This window comes from Girardinichthys multiradiatus, chromosome 7 (genome assembly GCF_021462225.1).
Source record: "Girardinichthys multiradiatus isolate DD_20200921_A chromosome 7, DD_fGirMul_XY1, whole genome shotgun sequence".
In the NCBI taxonomy this organism is placed as follows: Eukaryota; Metazoa; Chordata; class Actinopteri; order Cyprinodontiformes; family Goodeidae; genus Girardinichthys; species Girardinichthys multiradiatus.
Genome location: NC_061800.1, coordinates 29,532,090 through 29,552,080, shown reverse-complemented (window position 1 = coordinate 29,552,080; position 19,991 = coordinate 29,532,090). Strand labels below are relative to the sequence as shown.

At 38.9% G+C, this 19,991-nt stretch overlaps 2 protein-coding genes across 2 annotated transcripts in view; both read right to left on the bottom strand.

The window, feature by feature from the left end:
• The window catches only part of LOC124870923 (activin receptor type-1C), a 28,953-nt gene extending 22,271 nt beyond the window's left edge, over positions 1-6,682 (bottom strand). Inside the window, exon 1 of the mRNA XM_047369788.1 lies at positions 6,427-6,682. Coding sequence (XP_047225744.1) covers positions 6,427-6,496 — 70 coding nt within the window. The 5' untranslated portion in view covers positions 6,497-6,682. The remainder of the gene's footprint in view (positions 1-6,426) is intronic.
• Positions 6,683-14,866: 8,184 nt separating this feature from the next.
• LOC124871055 (activin receptor type-1-like) overlaps positions 14,867-19,991 on the bottom strand; it is a 39,194-nt gene continuing 34,069 nt past the window's right edge. Inside the window, exons 9-12 of the mRNA XM_047369998.1 lie at positions 18,497-18,772; positions 17,522-17,719; positions 16,049-16,179; positions 14,867-15,924 (exon numbers count right to left, since the gene is read on the bottom strand). Coding sequence (XP_047225954.1) covers positions 15,790-15,924; positions 16,049-16,179; positions 17,522-17,719; positions 18,497-18,772 — 740 coding nt within the window. The 3' untranslated portion in view covers positions 14,867-15,789. The remainder of the gene's footprint in view (positions 15,925-16,048; positions 16,180-17,521; positions 17,720-18,496; positions 18,773-19,991) is intronic.

Sequence of the window (19,991 nt, the reverse complement as noted above, 5' to 3'; positions counted from 1 at the left end):
GGAAAAAATAAAGACAAATATGTAATCAAATTATTTCTACATTTTGACATCTGAATGTAAATAAAAAGTGAAATACATGTTTTACAAATAAATTCATTTTGACTTATCAAGTAACACCTTCATAAAATACAGAATAAAAACTGGCAGAGAATGAATAGACGTAAGAGAGGACGTAAAATGCTAAATGTTAAAAAGAAAATCATTTCTCCGCTTAATGCTATGGCTTGATTACATTTATCTTCAGCTAAGGTGCTAAGGTGAGGTTAGTCAAATTTTAATGCTTTATAAAATCCTTTACATCTCCAATCATTTCTGTAAATTCAGATGTGTCACAGCAATTTTCTTATTATTTAAAATAAATTTACAAATAGGGATTTTCAGTTTGAGTTGGCGTTCTTTGTCCTTCATCTTTTAAAAAAGAAAATACAGCAGATAAAAGGAATAAAGGAGGTCAGGTAGAGATTTGCAAGACCATGAAAACCTTGGCAGAGAATTGATTGCAGGACTGAGAGGAAAGCTATTTAAATTTATGGTTTGACTGTAACTCTGAGGAGGATTAATCTGAGGTATTTTTGTTGTAGTAAATATTGTTAAGGCAAGAATCACAAGACAAAAGCTTTTCATGTTTCCATTAAAACAAAATTTCATTTCAGGTGTGAAGTCCACTGAACTAATAATATAAAACAGATCCTAAACTATGCTGTACAACAACAGAGCTAAATGAGAACAAGATAAGGTACTATGCCATGAAAAGAACACCTCTACTGCTGGGATGGGTTCACGGTTTGTATTGCATCCATCTATCCATCCATTTTCTGCACCCACTTTTCAATGCAGGATCGCAGGAGAGCTGGTGCCTACCTCCAGCGGTCATTAGGCGAAAGGTGGGGTACACCCTGGACAGGACGCCAGTCCATCACAGGGCAACACAGAGACCCACGCATGCATGGGGAGAACATGCTAACTCCAAGCCGGGATTCCAACCCAGGACCTTTTTGCTTTGTATTGCAGCCTATAATAAAAAAAAAAACAACCCTTTTACAAATGCAACTTCATTTTGGTTTCTAAACCAAATTATTCTCCACTGTATAGTGGTGGAGTTGTGAGGACTGTTGCCTGACAGCAAAAAAGTCTGGGATTCAAATTCAAATTGCCCTTAGGTGTGAATTTTTGCATGCACAGTAATTTGTCCTGTTTTCTCAGTGTTGCCCTGTGATGGACTGTTACCCTGTCCAGGGTGAACCCTGCATCTCAACCCCCTGCAATCTTGGAAGGATCATAGTGCCCTGTAGAAATATTCATACCTTTGAAACCTATGAAGCAATCCACAAGTATTCCTGGATAGATTTGGCCACAACCAATGCAGGAGACACGTGTGGAAGAGGTTTCTCTGGTTAGAAAAGATCAAAATAAAATGTGGTCCAGCAAATTAACACTAGACTCCCCCCATAAACACACCACAGTGAGCCATGGTGGTGGTGGCGTTATGCTGTGAGGATGCTTGTTAGAGCTGAGGGGAAGAGGGGTGGAGGTAAATTGAGGGTAGTGCTGGATTAAAACCTGTTACAGGCTTGAGACTTGGCCAGAGGTTAACCATCTAGCAGGAGAACAACCCTGAAAATAATGTCTGAGATACAATGGAATGGTTTAGATCAAAGCATATTTATGTGTTCGAATGGCCCAGTCAAAGTCTAGAATTAAATGTAATCTCTGGCAAGATTTTAAAGCTAATTTTCACAGGCGCTCTGCATCTAAATAGACTGGGTTGCTTAGATCAAATGGTACCAGCATGAACCCATTTATCAACTTTTCCCCTGAATCCATGGCCAAAAAAAACACAAATAGGTGTAAAATGTACCCAACCCACAACATGACCATCAGGAACACTCAGCAGTTAAATGTTGTTTTATCAGTTGTGGGATTTGTCAAATAATAAAGCCTTTTCTTTCTAAATGTTCTAAATTTTGAGGCAGTAATGCAGGTTTTTATTCATTTTTTCAGTTTGGAAATAGACTTCAATTTGCTCGCTTACACAATGCTGCAAAATGCTGCATTTTAAACAGATACAACTAAAACGTTATGCATTTCCCTAAAATAGCACATCTGCACTAGGAGCCAGTTCACATCTTTAAATTTATTTTAAAGTTATTTTATTAGTTTTTAAGTTACTTAATGGTCTCGCTCCATTTTATCCATCTGAGCTGCACCCATATATTATCATTCTCATTCAGGTCAGTAGACCAGATGGTTTTACATTTTCCATCGACATAACTCAGAGGTGATAGCGCTTTTGTTGTTACTGTTTAAAAATTGTAAAATTATTTGCCATTGAACATTGAGCTGGCACCTTCACTTGCTGAATTTTAATTTCCTTTATAAACCAACCTTAAGAACAATGGTGGATCAATGGTCAAAGACCTCTCTCTGGATGCTCCAACCTATTAAAATGATGTAGGAGAAGACCTAAGTGTTTTCCTGTTGGCAGTGGCAGTTCTTGTATGAATGAAGATGCATTTCTCCTTGTGCTGTGCCCCAACCAATTAAAATGCAGGGAATTATCTGAGATTCTGTGATGGGACAAAATACTGTGCAGTCCTGCACATAGCATGTAAGCTAGTCTCCCCATGTTCAGCAACAAGCAGCAGCATCTACTCGACACACAGATGTCCAAACTTCCCACATGTAAGTTGGGACACCCGTGTGTACACACTGTAACAGACACAAGGAATCCACTTGTGTTTGCCGATGCTTCGAGGGAGTTTAATTATTTTATCTTCTTTCAAGTGCTTCGTTAACAATTGAAAAAAGCTTCATTTGCAGCATACAGTGCTGATAAAAAAGTGTTTGCCCCCTTACAGATTTCCTCATTCATGCTTTTTTCTCGCACCTAAATGTTTCCAGCTCATCAAACACATTTTAATATTAGCTATATCAACCATTTGTGATGGCTGACAGTCTGTCTTTTAATTCACTGCGGATGAATTTTGGCCCATGTTTGTGTTGCAGAATAATTTTAATTCAAGGTGAATGGAGTTTTCGAGCATAAGCAATTTGTTTAACGTTGAACCAGAGCAACTCGGTTGGATGTAAGACAGGACTTTGACTAGACCGCTCTAAACCTTTATTTTTGTGCATGTGTGTGGGTGTGTTTTTTTCTTCCTCTTGAGCCATTCAGAGGTGGACTTGCTGGTGTGATTCAGATCATGGTCTTGCTCCACTACCCAGGGGCGTTAAAGCTTAAGGTCACAGACTGGTGGCTGGTTGTTTGCCTTCTGGATTTTCTGCTAAAGAGCAAAAATCTTTCTTCCATCAATTACTGCAACATATTCAGGTAGTGAAGAAGAAAGGCAGCCCCAGACAAACACGCTACCACCAACATGTTTGACAGTCAGTGTAAAGTTCTGAAATACTGTGTTTTATGCCAGTGTGATACACAACTTTGAAACCGGACCATCTGTGTCTCATAAGTTCAGACAATAACATTCAATTCAAAAACGTCTTGGGGATCATCAATGTGTTTTCTGGCATATGTGAAATTGTTGAGTGTTGAACTAGCTTCTTTTGTGTGTAAGAAAGGTCACCACTATTGCATGTTTTCTCCATTTGGGAATCATGGCTCTCACTGTGTTTCACTGGAGTCCCACAGCCCTAAACATGGCTTTGATGTCGATTACCTTGTTTCTCATCTATTGATGAATTTCTTGATGTCTCGCTTTTAGACGTCTTTTAGCCTTTAGACTTCACGTTATCCGTCAGGTTTTATATAAATTATTTCTGGATTCTAAAGGTCAGGAAGTAATGAGGCCTGGGTGTGGATAGTGAAACTGAACTCAGCTTTCCAAAAAACGTGGTAAACTACAATAACCTAAGGGGACAATTACTTTTCCATGTAGGGCCAGGCTAGTTTGGAGATCTTTTTTACCCAAATAAATAAAATCACTATTTCAAAACTGCATTTTGTATTTACTCTGGATATCTTTGTCTGACACTAAAAACTGTTTGATATAAGTGTGACTAAAAAAAAAAACCAGAAAAACTGAAGAAGGCAGCAAATACTTTGTTTTACAGCACTGTAATTACTTTTAGTTACTTAATAACAAGCTTGTCAAGGACAATAAATTTTTCAGCTATACAGTTTCTATAATTGAAAAACAAAGATTGTTAAATCACCAAGAGTTTATGTTCTCTGATCTTATGGCAGATGAGCCACATAAAGTAGCATTGTGTTTACTTCAACACACACAGATCTACTCCTATACTCTACATTTTATAGAATGGACTTAAATATACTGTCTACCAATGTCTGTGGTTTCTCTTGTTATTTTGTAAATGTTTAGACTCTCCAAAATCTCTTTAAGGAACTGTGTTTAACCTATGTGTGATGCTCATGTTTGAGGCTATAACTTTACTTAAACAGTCACCACAGGCTGGCTGAACCTCAGACAGGATAATACGATAATAACAACATTGAGCTTCCAACACAACACCCATCTTATTTTCATTCCTAAATTCTTGTCCGGTCTGCATTTCCCACACTTTCTATACGACTCCACTTAGGGGATTTTTTTATTTTTGAGTCAGAACAGCTTCGCCGCTCCTTTTACCTCCATCTGGGAGATGCTGCAAAACGGAATTTTAAATCTTTGCTTTATTCTGTTTATCGAAGGTTAAATGGAGATGGAGCTTGAACAAGCAAAAACAAATCAGTTAGGAGGTCGAAATTCAGCTAAAGAAGACAAGAGTTTCTGAGTCAGTTTGGGCCTTGAAGGTATTAAGGTGCTTTGTGGGCAAAAACTATCATCAATCATTCTAGTTATGCATCCTTGTTCTCTTAAAATAGGCATTCTGGTTTTCCAGCGCTTATGTTGGAATGTGTAAGGGTTTGGGTTTTTTCATTTGCTGTTCAGAAATCTCTGTTGCTCCCCTCAAGCTAAGACAAAATATGATCATTTGCAAAAAAGCGCGCTGAAAGTCAGTAAGAAGTGTATTCCTTTTTTCTGGGAGACTCAACACAGTTGTAATAAGGAGGAGTCAAAGTTTTATAGACGTGTAAGAAACACCTCATTTGTCTTACTGTTTGTGAAATCCTGAACTAAAAACAGCAGAGGCAGTAACAGTGTAAGTAATACTTTCAAAAACACAGAGAACAAAGAAGCGTAGGAGTACACAAACCAAAACATATAAAATCATACTGTAGTGCTAGAAAACATTAAATTATTGAACATAACCAACTGCATACAGGCTTATAGAATTTGAACGGCATGACATAAAGTGCCCTCAAGATAACATTTTGATACAACCCTTAATTTAAGCACATTTCTTAAGTTAGGCAACATCCCATGAAAGGGAGTAATTGTTTTTAACAAAACCATCCAGGTTTTTATGTGTTTGGGGTCTGCGGACTAAGAAAGCCATGGAAGAAGATTGATGTTGTGCCTGATGAGCCACATCTATGTTGTTTTGGATCATATATATATATATATATATATATATATATATATGTATATATATATATATATATATATATATATATGTATATATATATATATATATATATATATATATATATATATACAAAGGTACACTACTGAATCATTCAAATTCAGCATTCAAATTAAAGGCTGAATTATTATTTTTTATTATTTTAGTGTCAGGTTATGCAACTTAACCAAAAACGGCCTCTTAAGATTTTTTTCTCTAGAAATTAGGCTTTGTATCAAAAGGTGCATGACCCCACATCAATATTCATGAAGAGATTCACAGAGATGTCAACATTTTTTTTTTTTTTTTTTTTGATTACTTCCTTCAACTTGTTAATTACAAATAAAAAAATCCAGATCAACTTTATGTGGTTGATTAAATCCCTCGGGTCAGGTATGAAATCAGACACTATTGCACCAACAGCTTTAATCTAAGGTAGAAAACTAGGCAAAACTGCAAAAACAAGCTCTAATCAGCCAAGCTTTCTAGTTGTATTAACAAGATTGAGGTTCAGTCCTAAAGACAATATCATTAATCAAATACAGAATATATTACGTTATGTGTGCTGACCGGGAAAGATTATTAAATAATAAATCTTACATTGAAACACTGGCTTCCCTCACACACACCCGCTAAAATATTCGTTTTTTTATAGGTTTTGGTGAAGCAATAGAAATCTGGTTTTATGTGGGAAACCTTACCGAAAAGCTTAATTATAGAAGTAGCACTTAATTTTGGTTTTTATTCCCTGACAGAAAAAAAAAAGCTATTTCATAAACTTCAAAGACACTTAATTGATTATGCACAATTGCGTTTTTGTCTGCGGCTTATAAAAGCATTCCTTTATGATAACCCAAAAATTTAAACAGCGACCTGCATGAAACAATAAAAAAAAATAATAATAATAAATCCTGTGTTTAAAGCAGACGGAGACAAACAGCCTACCTGCTGTCAGCTGGGCGACGCACAACAAGATCACCGCCACCTGAAAGCTCTGCTTCCTGGCAGCAGTCATGGCAAGAGGCGCATCTGCTCCCCTCCTGAGCGCACCGTCTCCACAGACAGCTACTCTACAGAAAACACGAGGATACACATCGTGTTTTTGTTTAGTTGGGTTTGCTTTTTTTTTAACTGGAAAGTCCACGCACTCTGCGCGACGCGCCACGGTGAAACTGATCTGGGAGGAAACTGGAAAACGCTGTTTGCTCCGCCTCTGTTGACCGGGATTTAGGAGGATTAGAGCCGCAGACCTCCGATCCAGACATGTGAATGGAGCAGAGTGAAAGTGTGCAGCTACATCCATTTAACTGCAGCAGGTCCACCTCCAACTCCCGTCATTGCCTGCCAGGCTGCTGAATATGGAAATTACCTCCAGCACACATGCACTAAAAATACAATCTAAAGCCTGAAATAATTCTGCATCAAGGTGCAAATTTATATTAAAGGGTTTAAGAAGATCAAAAAGTCACATTTGATGGATACTATGAAATCATTTTATAAGAGATAGTTTTGAAATAAGTTTTATTTCAATAACCACCTTAATATTAATTAATAAAAGCTGAATATTTCAGTATAAGATAACAGGAGATGGAGTTTTGGCCCACTCCTCTTTGCAGAATTGTTGAATTCAGCCTCACTGAAGCATGAACTGCCTGTTTAAGGTCATGTCAAAGCATCTCAGTCAGAATTAAATCCAGACTTTGATTGGGCCACTTCAAAACCTAAATAAAATGTTTTGAGTCTTTCAGAGGTGTACTTGGTGGTGTGCTTTGCATTATTGTTCTAATCCATAACCCAAATATGCCTTAACTAAAGGTCACAAACTGAGGCCCCGACATTCACCTTCACAATTTTCTGGAGGAGACCAGAGTTCAGGTCCAGAAGAAGCAAAACAGTCCCAGACCATCACACCACCACCACCATGTTTGATTGTTAGTATGATTTTCTTTTTTATCAAGCTGTGTTTTAGTTTTATGCCAGATGTAACAGGACACATCTTACAAAAAGTTCCATTTTGTATTCAACTCAGCCCACATTATGTTTTTCCAAAAGATCTCGGGAATCACCAAGATGTATTTTGGTAAATGTGAGACGATGCATTTGCATCCCTTTTTGTCAGCAGTGGTTTTAACCCTGGAACTTACTCATAGTCACCATTATTGTTGTTAAATCATGAAAACTGACCTCAACTGAGACAAGCTAAGCATGCGGTGCTTCAGATGTTTCTCTGGGTTCTTTTTTGTCCTCCCGGTTGAGTCGGGATGCGGTCTTGGAGTAACTGTGGTGGACCTCCCCTTTCCAGACTGATAGATGCCAATGACTTTGTTTCTCATCCGTTCTTGAATTTAGATCTTAACATGATGTTTTGCATTTTGAGATATTTTACACCTACTTCATGGTGTCAGACAGGTGCTACTTAAGTGACTTCTTGATTCTACAAGTCTGGCAGTAACCAAGCCGAGGTGACTGAGCAAAGGTGTGGCTAGTGACATTGAACTCAGTTTTCGAAAGACAAAGATGCTGCTGATCACAGTTAACTTGTGATTTTACAAAGGGAGGAATTACTTGTCCACATACGGTAGGGGTGGTCTGGATGGCTTTCATTTTTAAAGGAAATTAAAATTTTTCATAGCAACATATAATGAAAATATATTATAAACAATAAAACTTTTTTTCTATTTCATTAAAATGATTTTGGAAAACTGTGACTTTTTTTGTTTATTTGCAGTTTTCTCTCTTTAGGTTGTGTGTGTTTTCTGTTATGGAAAATGTAGCACTGTCCAGCTGTTTCCCAGTGTTTAATAGTTTTTTCGTGTTCGTTTTTACTGCAATTCAGAATAAGATAAGATGCAAAGATTTCAGACTATTTTTTCAAATATTTTCATGTTTTCTGATCTGCTCATGTGTTTTGGTTTTTGGGACATTTTATGATCTCTTAAGTGTTTCTCCTCTTTTGTTGTGTGTTTTTATTTTCTCCCTTCTGTTTTGTTGTTCTGTTGTCTGAACTAATGATATGCTTTGCTCTGTGGGGCCACTACAGTTGTGTGTTCCAGCCAGCAGACCATGTTGCACCACAGGAGCTGTTGCAATTCCTATCCCAGGATGTGAGCAGCCCAAATGGAGGCAAACCTATCTACCTTTGACAGTGCAGCCTGGCTTTGCTGTGCTTGTGCGCATTGCAAAACTTGTCTGCATGGAAGAAGTTATTTACTGCATGCGACTTGTGGCCAGAGTCGTGCCTCTGTTGCTCAGGCTCCACAGCAACAGCAGATGCCTGTCTCACTAGGCAGAAAGAAGGAGGTAAATAAGCTACATCATATAAAGCACAGCATAAACAGAAAACATGCATTTACCATCTTTTGCAAAAATATTCATAAACCTTAAACGTTTTCAATGTGCTTTATTGGGATTTACTGTGATTGATTACCACTGAATAGTGAATACATATAAACCAGAAGTAAAGGGATACAAAGTCTTTAAAATCTTTTAAAAATAAAAATATGGAACATTCAGTCCTCTTTACTGTGATACGCCGAAATAAAATCCATTGTGATCATTTCCCTTCATAGGTTTGCAAATAGAGTCCATCTATGTGTTAATTAATCTCAATATAAACCTGAGCTGTTTTGTGAAGGCCTCAGAGGTCTGTTAGAGAACACTAGCGAATAAATAGCATTATGAAGACCAAGGAACACAGCAGACACGTCAGAGATAAAGTTGTGGAGAAGAGTGATGGAGGGTTAGGTTCTAAAACAAAATCCCAAGTTTTAAAAATCTCAGAACAAATATTCAGTCCATCATCGTGGTAACTCAGGAGGAGCTGCAGAGATCCACGGCTCAGCTTAGAAAATCTGTTGGAAGGGCAACTATCAGTCATCCACTCAACAAATCAGGACTATATGAAGAGTGGCAAGACAAAAGCCATTTTTTAAAGAAAGTCAACATAAGTGCTGTTTGCAGTTTCTCACAAGCCATGTGGGGGACAAAGCAAACATGTCGAAGAAGGTGTTCTGGTCAGGTGAGACATAAATGGAACCTTTTGGATTAAATGCACAATGCTATGTATGGAGGAAAATGACCACCGAACATAAGAATGATACAACATGTTGGTGTCAGCATCATGCTGTGAGGATGCTTTTCTTTAGCAGGGACAGGGAAGATTGTCAGAGTCGATGGGATAACGGAGCTAAATAGAGGACAATACTGGAAGAAAACCAGTTAGAGGCAGCAAAATAATTTAGATAGAGGGGAGGTTAATTCTATAAAAAAATCTTTGTGTTTGAATGGTCTAGACAAAGTCCAGATTTACATCCAATTGGGAATCAGTAGCAAATTGAAAATAGATTTTTTTTTTTCATCAAATCTGAGCCTGAGCTGTTTTGCAAGGAAAGTTGGCAAAAGCTTCAGTACACTCAGAAAAAATGCACCTAATTGTATCTTTAGGGCCACACAGGCTTGTCACTGGGGCAGTACTCTCAACAGTGAGTACTTACAGGGGTTGGACAATGTGAAACATGTATTGTTCTCTGATGAGTCCACCTTTACTGTTTTCCCCACATCCGGGAGAGTTACGGTGTGGAGAAGCCCCAAAGAAGCGTACCACCCAGACTGTTGCATGCCCAGAGTGAAGCATGGGGGTGGATCAGTGATGGTTTGGGCTGCCATATCATGGCATTCCCTCGGCCCAATACTTGTGCTAGATGGGCGCGTCACTGCCAAGGACTACCGAACAATTCTTGAGGACCATGTGCATCCAATGGTTCAAACATTGTATCCTGAAGGCGGTGCCGTGTATCAGGATGACAATGCACCAATATACACAGCAAGACTGGTGAAAGATTGGTTTGATGAACATGAAAGTGAAGTTGAACATCTCCCATGGCCTGCACAGTCACCAGATCTAAATATTATTGAGCCACTTTGGGGTGTTTTGGAGGAGCAGTGTCAGGAACATGTTTTCCTCCACCAGTATCACGTAGTGACCTGGTCACTATCCTGCAAGAAGAATGGCTTAAAATCCCTTCTGACCACTGTGCAGGAATTGTATATGTCATTCCCAAGACGAATTGACGCTGTATTGGCCGCAAAAGGAGGCCCTACACCATACTAATAAATTATTGTGGTCTAAAACCAGGTGTTTCTGTTTCATTGTCCAACCCCTGTACTTGTACCCTTGTAGTTTGTACTTTATAAAGGCCAGAATTGTACCTTTGGTCACAGTCTTGTACTCTCTTAGAAAAGATAAAAAAAAGAGAGAAAAAAGGACAATTTTCATTGACTTTTACCACGTACAACCAGCCCCACCCAACCACACACACATTTTCTAACATAACATACAAAATGAAACTTTATTTTCCATTTCCACATTTCAAGTTTTCCATTTCATTGAAAACTTAAAGACAATAACAAACTGTAACATACAAAATTTTGTCAACGTAAGTGTCATTTAGCTGGAAGTCCATTTAATTTCCTGTTTTTAGTAAAGTCCATTCTACATCAACTTTGACTCGGTTTGCACAAAAGCGGTGGTCACACGATAGAGGGATCAGCGTTGTGCCAGAAAGAATCCATATGGTGTTGATGTTGAAGGTGTATTTTATTCCCTAAAATAGTGGCACTGGCTCTGAATGCAGGACATCTAAGCTGAATACATCTCTGATGCCAGAAAAAAAGACAGATTTTGAAACTCAACCTTGTTCCATTCGAAAGACAGCCAATCAGTGTTGGTTGTACGTATTTGACAGATGATTCAACCAACCAAACAAGTTAAATTTGGAAAAAAGATCAATCTCTATGACCAAGAACTTTTTCTAAGAAACTAAACAAAATCAAGTAGTCCTTTGCCAATGTGGCAAAATATTTAAATATTTAATAATAAATGTATGCTGTATTTGAAACAAATTTAACTGCACAAATCCACTTCTAAGTACTTATTTTTATTTTTTGCTCAAAAATACTTAACCATAGCCTTTTTTGTAAATAAAATATACTTTGGACCTATTACCTTCAAATTACATTGTTTTATCATTTTTCTTTCCTTGTTGTCCATCTTCTAAAAATGTACCCTGAAATCATCAATAAAGAGTACATATATATGTACTATTTAGTATCTGGGAATATAAATGTACAAATATGTACCTTAAGACCCAAGTATTAGCCCTATGGGTGTACTTAAGTCCAGACTGTACCTCAGGGAACAGAAATGTACTCCTACAGTACCTCTATTTTTGAAAAAAAAAATTATTGACTAAGAGGGGAGCAGGAAATTAATTTCAGGCAACACTTTGCAGATTTTAATTTGTGAATATTTCAGGATCATTCATTGCTGTCCTTCCATTTCACAACCATGTACCAGTTTGTGTTTAGCTATCATATGCTGTATAATTTCAACAACACACATAGAAGTTTCTGGGTGTAATGTGATAAAATGTGAAACGTCCAAAGGCTGTGAATACCTAAGGCACAGTATTATTCGTAGCTGACTAAACAGCAGTGGAAGCAGTTAGAAGAAACCAGGACTTGGCACAGATGCATTCTCCACTCTCACTGCACCATTCAGGAAAAAAGGCATTTAACACATTTTATAATTTCGATTGCATGTCTTTTAATAGTATTGAACCAACAGCTTTGGATGACTAGTTTTTAATAATGATTCCTACTAAAATCTGTAAATTTTAAACAAAAGGACAGGTCTGTACAACAACCATGAAGCTCTGATCTCAGTGAGCAAAGGGCAGATTAAATGGCAGTCCCTCAGAAATATAACTTTTGTTTGATATCTGCTGAGATTTCTGACCTGAGTGATTTTGGTTCACAGCCTATATCACCTTTTACAGGTGAGTTGTTGCAATATTACTACAGACGGCAAGTTATTTTCCCACATGGAACAAAAATCGTTTCATGGGAATAATTATATTGCGGCAAAATCATTTTACTTGCAAGAACAGTAGTTTCAAATAATCAGATAGGAGAGTATGTTATTTGATCCGTGTAGTTTGGGTTGAATTTACTTTTGAATGCTTAAATATACAGGTGCATCTCCAATTAAAATATCAGCAGAAAGGTTCATTTATTTAAGTAATTTAAAAAGTGAAACTCGTTAATTAAATAGCTTCATTACACTCTGTGACACATTTCAAGTGATTATCTCTGTTAATTGTGACTATTATGTCTTACAGCTAATGAAAACCCAAAATACAGTTACTCATGCTAAAAAGGAATGGTGAGGCACAGCAACCATGGCTTCTTTTCTATTGCAGGGACTCTCAGCCATTACCGGGGATTTTAAAAAGCCCTCCCCATGTTTCAACACAATTTTACCACAATTATTATAATTTTCCGGGTTCACACTTTCCAGCAAAGGTCCTGGTCCAGGGGGTAGGACTTTCACATTACTCCAGGATTGTTTAGGGTCAGGGTTATGTGCTGAGCAACTGTGACTGATGAACCCTTTCTTGCAGTGCTGTGAAATCCACTCAACTGCCATATTTGAGACCTGCTTGTTGTTGTTTTCTACTTTATATGAGATTCATATTTAAGGGTACCTTTTGTGATCGAGAATGGACCAAAGGAAGAGGACGTATGATAGGTGGATAAATGACGAGGTTCGAGCTCTTTTCAGCATTTTTTCTGATGAAGATATTTAGTAGGAGTTGGCAACAAGGAATGATAGGGTGTGCACTGAAATTGCTCTATGTCAGCATAATGCACACAGCAAAACAGATACGATATAAGCAAACATTTTCCGCAGTCTTAAAGAGCATTGGAAACAGAAGGCATACAAATTACCCGGGTAAAAAAAAAAAAAAAAAAATCAGTGGAAAAGGGGCTCATGTTACTTGAATGTCAGTGTGAAGTTTCTACAGCAAGTGATTATTTGGGATGCCATGTAACCAGATGTTACTATGTCCCTAACAGATCTCTTATCTCTCAGACTGTAGATTTATTGGTTGTTTCTAAAATTTGAAAAGGAGGCAGATGTTGTAGTTATCAGGCTCCTCTCCTGTGGAACCAGCTCCCAGTTTTATTCCATGAAGCAGACAACCTGTCTACTTTTAAGGCTAGGCCTAAAACATTCCTACTGGATAAAGCTCATAGAGTGGCTTAGGTTTTCCTAAGCTATTTCTGTACAATTTTGTCACCATTGACTTTATGTTGTGTTTTTTTTTTCTCTTCATAGAAGTTACCCCTTGCCCTGATTTTCCGTTTAGCTGTGTCAAATTTCTGGAGGGGGCAATTGATTGAACTATTGCTACCAATGCCTATATGTTTTTATAAATTATAAACCTAGCCTCTTTCCTAAACAAAGCCCCCGAAGAAGCTAAGGCTCCCACTAACTGCACTCCGTTTCCAATCTAATAGATTGCACAATAGGCTCCTAGGTTATCTGTTTCTCACCTAAAGGAAAGCACTAAAACTTATTAAGTCTTTACTTTTTCTTTAACAAAGAAATTGCTTCTGTTTCTCTGTCCTCTTAAATTGTCAGTTAGTCCTGGCAGGCAGGTTGCTCACACTGAACCAGGTTCTGCTGGAAGCTTTTTCCTACTAAAAAAGGAGTCATTCCTTTCCACCATCGCCACATGCATGCTCGGTATGAGAAATTGTTGCAAAGACAGTGATTCAATGCAAATGCTGGGCTTTCTTGAATAGAAAACTATTAATTGGGTAAGTAACTGGACCCAACTATGAGACTATTAGACTAGATAGCTTCAATTATATTTTACAGTACAAAAATAGGAACTTTCTATTGCAGAGTGCATTGAGATGAAAATTAATTGGCACGATTTAATAAACAGAACTAAATTGCTGTTGGTGTTTTATCAAGTCCCAAGTTAGCAAAGCCATCTACTAGAAAATCCTAAGAGTCCGTCATGCTTCCCTCTGCTGTCAAACCTTTTCATTTTCCAGCAGAACTCAACACCTGCCCAGTCCCCCAAAAGTTGTACCTATACCTGCTTTAATGACCACTGCATCACTGTGCCATCATCATCAAAATGAGCAGAATCAAGCTAATTAAATACATGACTGAATATAGAGTCTATGTAAAGTGAGATTCACTTTTAAAATGGAATCTGTGAATTCTTCGTTATTGAGATGCAACTACATTTTAATTGATGGATTAACACGGGCTGATCTATTTCCAGATACTGGAACTTAAACACCAATTGTACAAACACTACATTGACAAAACAAGTGGATTTTAAAGGCTAATGCTGATAGTCAGTTTTGCAGATATACAACTATGAGCAGAGCCACCAATATTAAACAATAGAGGTGCAATGAAAGGATTAGAACAGATGATGAAATTCATTTTTTTAAGGTCACAAATTCCTTACTGAAATTTGCAGCAATGCATTCAACATTTTTTGACAAAGACACACTCCACTTCAAGACACCACTTTTATGGCTGGTATATGTTCTAGAAAATCCATCAAAACAAATCAGACAGATATGTATTTTTTTTTTCTATTTAATTGATAGAAATCACTAATTGATATAAAATTTAAAAGAAACAATAAAAAAAGGCTTAAGTTTGACTTCGATGCAGGCATTAGGGCAACAATGCACGCGTTAAGACAGTATACAGGCTTTACAGGCTTACTTACAGGCCTTTGGAAAATTCAGCGGTAACTGGCAGATATCTTATTTTAACTTGAAGCATTTTGTGTCCAAAGCTGCAAATAAAATGATTGTAAATTTAACGTAGTACATAAACATGATTGCAACAGAGCATCTTTAGTTGGAGGATACACGTCTGCAAAAGGAAAAGTGCCCCAGGCGCAGCCGTACACCGTGTTGTTACATTTCAGATGAAACTTGTTCTTACAGCAGAGTAAACGTTGATGGATTAGTACAACTTGACACCTCTTGCAGCGACTGTTGTTGCAGTTGTAGCTTAAACTGCCCAGCTGGCCTGTTTTGTCTACATGAATGTACCATAATGCAAATGAATGGAGTACAATTAAAGAGAAAGATGGAACAAAAAATCTGACAAAACAAAAAATATCTTGTTTTCTAAAAAAAACAAGCCTATTTAAATGCCCAGGTAACAGTTTCCTCCTTGAAGAAGGTTTCTATCAGTCCAGCTCCTTTGTCATAGATTTTTCCAAGACTACATGGGTGGTCTCAGCAAGGCCCAGAAGCCATCTTTGGATGCCAAAATGTGTCCCGCCTAGCGTTTTAAAATAAATATAGGTCTGTGCCACTATAAGGGCACTAAACGCATCAATTCTTTAATCTTCTGAGACTCTCTATAAGACGTTCCATCCTCTGAATGTCTTCGAAGGCCTCTTCTTCTCAAGCAAAGGCTCAAATGTCTGTTTTGATTTTATCCAGAGAGTTGTCAATCTTTGTCAAAGTCTTTTTGATGCGCAGCGCAGTTAATCTGGCAGATGGGTTCTGGTACCAGCACTCCTTCATGAGTTTAGCCAAAGAGCTTAAAGTCTGAAAAATGAGAAGAAATTAATCGATTAGTGTGTTTTTCAACGGCTGCAACCTGAACTTCTATATTGTAATCTCACTATTAGTGAGTTCCCTGAAAGTGAGAAACAGTTTGAGAGTTACTCACAGGGTCTGAGAACCATCTGTTTGGGATATTGGGCCTCTGCTGATCCACACACACTACCTTCTTCATGTCCTCGAAGCTGGGATCATTGGGGACCACGTCATGAAACGGTGGCTTATAGTCTTCAACAATGCCTAGAGGAGAGGAAGCCAGAAAAGAAAAATCTCTCATTAATCAGGTCGATGGCTCACTGATATTAAATATTTTGTCAGCTCAACTGTAGTTGCTGGGGTTGTTTATTTGACAAAATTGAGTATTTTCCCCAATTTATATTTCCAGCATTCTTGGTCCATTTTGGCCCATTTTCAATTAATTAAATACAATAGTTCACTAAGACTTTCTTGGGAAAAGATTTTAACCTTGATGGATGAATGTAGGGATGGATACAAACAAAATTGTATTTGGTCCCACGAAGTAGGAATCAAGTGACCTGGGTTGCAGGAGATGTGTAACTCATAAGTGATGGAGCTCAGTGTACGGTGGGTGTGTAAATGTGTATGTGTTCATACGTGGGGTGGCGCTGTGCGCTGTCAGACTGGGACCACAAAGAAGAGTGCAGAGAGAGAAGAAGAGTGTGCATGCGGTTGTGTTTTGGCAGTATGCACTACGGCAACCGGGGAGGAAGTTCAGCTGGCCACGGTACATTTAACGTGCAATCAGTGTGCTGTACAGTTATTAAAAACTCCGCTGCTTCAGCAATCCAGTCCCTTCATTATTATAGAAGTCTCAACCCCGGGACACGCAAGTACAGGGAGTTAACCCCGAAATGAGCAACGATTTCAGCCCTGGAGGAAGCGTCTCCTCTGTGTTTCTTGACCACGGACAGGAAACGGAAGCAGGAAGGGTTAAACACCAGGCTCTCAATATTCTGTTTAAATGCCTCTCACTAATGAGATTTCATTGTGATGCCAGGCTTTTCAGGATCTCTTTGTAGCTCATCCCCAACCTAAAATAAAACTGGATCAGACTACCCCTGTCCAACCAGTTGTTTTGTTCAGGTTTGGTCCAGGTGACACAAGCTCAAACCCAGAAGACAGCATAACAAAAACTATAAACCCCAAATGAATGTTGTTCGGATAACAGTTCTTAATGTCTGTTAAAGAAAACCGGGTGGAATGAAGCCTTCATGAAGGACAGGGTTCAACATGATGGGTCATCTCTCGTCAAACAGTCGTTTTTGACACCAACTTAGTGGTTCTGTCTGTCGTGTGAACGGAACCAGAGAAAAAAGCTCAAATCAGTGTAATCAAAGGACATCTCCTGCTGTAGGAGTCTATCCACAGAAACTAATCTAGCAATTTAAAAGATGTTTTTCCTCAAGTAGTTGGAATTAATTTTAACTAAATTACAGCTGCATATTAACTCCTTAAGCCTCAACCAAGGCTTAACCTCCCATGATGCTGTCCTGTTCTGATGACTAGTTCATCATCATACTGTAGAAGCTTTGATGAAGACTTGGCAGAAGAACCTACTGACCGTTGCTCACTGTCCTCCTGGCCACCTCCCACAGGACGAGACCCAGGGCCCAGATGTCCACTCTCTTGAAGGATTCGAAGGAGTCCATCTGGATGGAGTCGTCCAGCACTTCGGGCGCCATGTAGCGCTTGGTGCCAACTTTAGGGTTGTTGCCCACATCCAGCTCATTGGTGTCTTGAAAATGCATGACCGCCAGACCTAAAATGAAAACCCAAAACTCTTCAGTTTTTACCCCCCCCCCAGAAATTCAAGTGTGTAGATGAGAACGGTCTAAAATAAAATGTTCAACATCATGTCGCTACAGCAACAACATGCTGCATTGTCAGTGGGAGGCCTTCTCTCTTAAGTGGCTTTATCAAAGACACGGCACTGGACTCATTTGGCTGAATTAAACCGCAAAACACTACTTATTTAGAGGAAACAGCCCTGTTCCAGCACACAGGATGTACAACACACAACAACAACACGCTGATGAGACAAACAACTGCAACTATGTTTGTCTGCACAGCACAATACGTCATCAGGAGCCGAGTTCATTACATTTAATCCAGCCTTTCAGCTGAATTAGATGTTATTCAAGCATCTGTGAAATGGAACATTGGTGCATCAGATCAAGTAGTCCAAGGCCCTGCAAATGTGTTTTTGGTTAAGAGCCGTCTGATACATTTAGCATCGCTTGTTTCACTAATTCAACAACAAATATGGCCTCGCTGACAGGGGGAAAGGGAGGCCATATTTGTGCCGATGTTCAAAATAATAGGAATTAAGATTTAAATAACCTCTTCATTAGTGATGATGGGGCAAACGGTATGATGTGCACACCTTCAAATGCTTTTGATGAAGTCATATTATGTTAGAACTAACGTTCATTTCCTTCACCTCCCACCACAAAGTCACACGTTCCTATAAAATCAGAGTTAGCTTAAAAACTACATTTCTGTGCAGTATAGCCACATAAACAGACTGTATTCTTACCCAGGTCAGCAATGCAGCACTGTCCATTCTTTTTCACCAATATATTTTTGCTCTTGAGGTCTCGGTGGGCGATGGCCGGCTTGCCCTGAGTGCCGAAGATCTCGACGTGCAAGTGTGCCAAGCCACTGGATATGGAGAGCGCCATGCGGAGGCAGCTGGACGCATCGAGGGTGCTGAGCTGCAGATAGTCGTACAAAGAGCCCATTTCGTGGAAGTGAGTGATGAGCCACAGCTGAGTGCTGGAGTTCCTGGAAGTCATGTCTGAGGCGATGAAGCCTAAGTAAGTAAGTAAGTAAACTTTATTTCTATAGCGCTTTTCACAGTCACAAAGTGTTTCACAGTAATCAAAACACACAATATAAAACATTAAAATGGAACATTACAAAGTGGCGACATTGGGTTAGTTAAGACTGGAATGCTCGTCTAAATAAATAGGTTTTAAGGAGCATCTTGAACACATTTACCGAGTCTAGAGAGCGCAGCTTGAGAGAAAGTTCATTCCAGAGGAGCAGTAGTTTTAAAAGAATGGTCACCCCTTGTTGTAACGAAGGTTTGTGGAACAATTAACAGGTTCTGTCCAGATGACCTCAGACTACGACTCGAGCTGTAAGGCTTAATTAGGTCACAAATGTAAGCGGGAGCATTTCCATGTAGGGCTCGAAAAGTTTGCACTAAAATTTTAAACTGAATACGATACATAACAGGGAGCCAATGGAGAGATTTTAACACAAGTGTGACGTGAGCCCTCCTGCTGGTTCTGGTCAAAAGTCTTGCAGTTGAGTTTTGAACTAACAGCAGACGAGCCAGCTCTTTCTTGTTAAGACAAGTAAAGAGGCTGTAATAGTCCAACCGCAAGGATACAAATGCAATAGTTATCATTTCAAGCTCATGTCTGGACACCCTGGATCTTAACTTGGCGATGTTACACAGATGAAAGAAGCAGTTCTTAACCAGCTGCTTAGCATGGTGATCCAGTGACATGGCCTCATCAAAGATAACCCCAAGATTCCTCGGTTTGTTTTTAGCCGAGAGGCTCAGATCACCTAAGTGCTGTTTAATGGAAGGGATAGCACTATCGGGGGCTATGATAAGAGTCTCAGTTTTCTCCAAGTTCAGTTGTGGACTATTATTGCCTAACCACAGCTTCACTTGTGTCAGACAGTTGATTAGGGAGCTTAGCTTGTGAGCCTCTGACACCTTGTACAGTACAACTGGAGGTCATCTGCAAATAAATGGTATGAGATCTCGCTGAACCATTGGATTATCTGACCAAGAGGAAGAACGTATAACAAAAACAGGAGGGGACCAAGGACAGAACCCTGAGGCATGCCACACAGTATTTTGCCAGGCTCTGACATGATGTGGTTAGCCGACACAGTGAAGCTCCTGTCAGTCAAATATGACGTGATCCACTGAAGTACTGGGCCCGACATTCCAATCAGATTCCACAACCTGTTTATGGAGAATCCGGTGGTCAACCGTGTCGAAGGCTGAA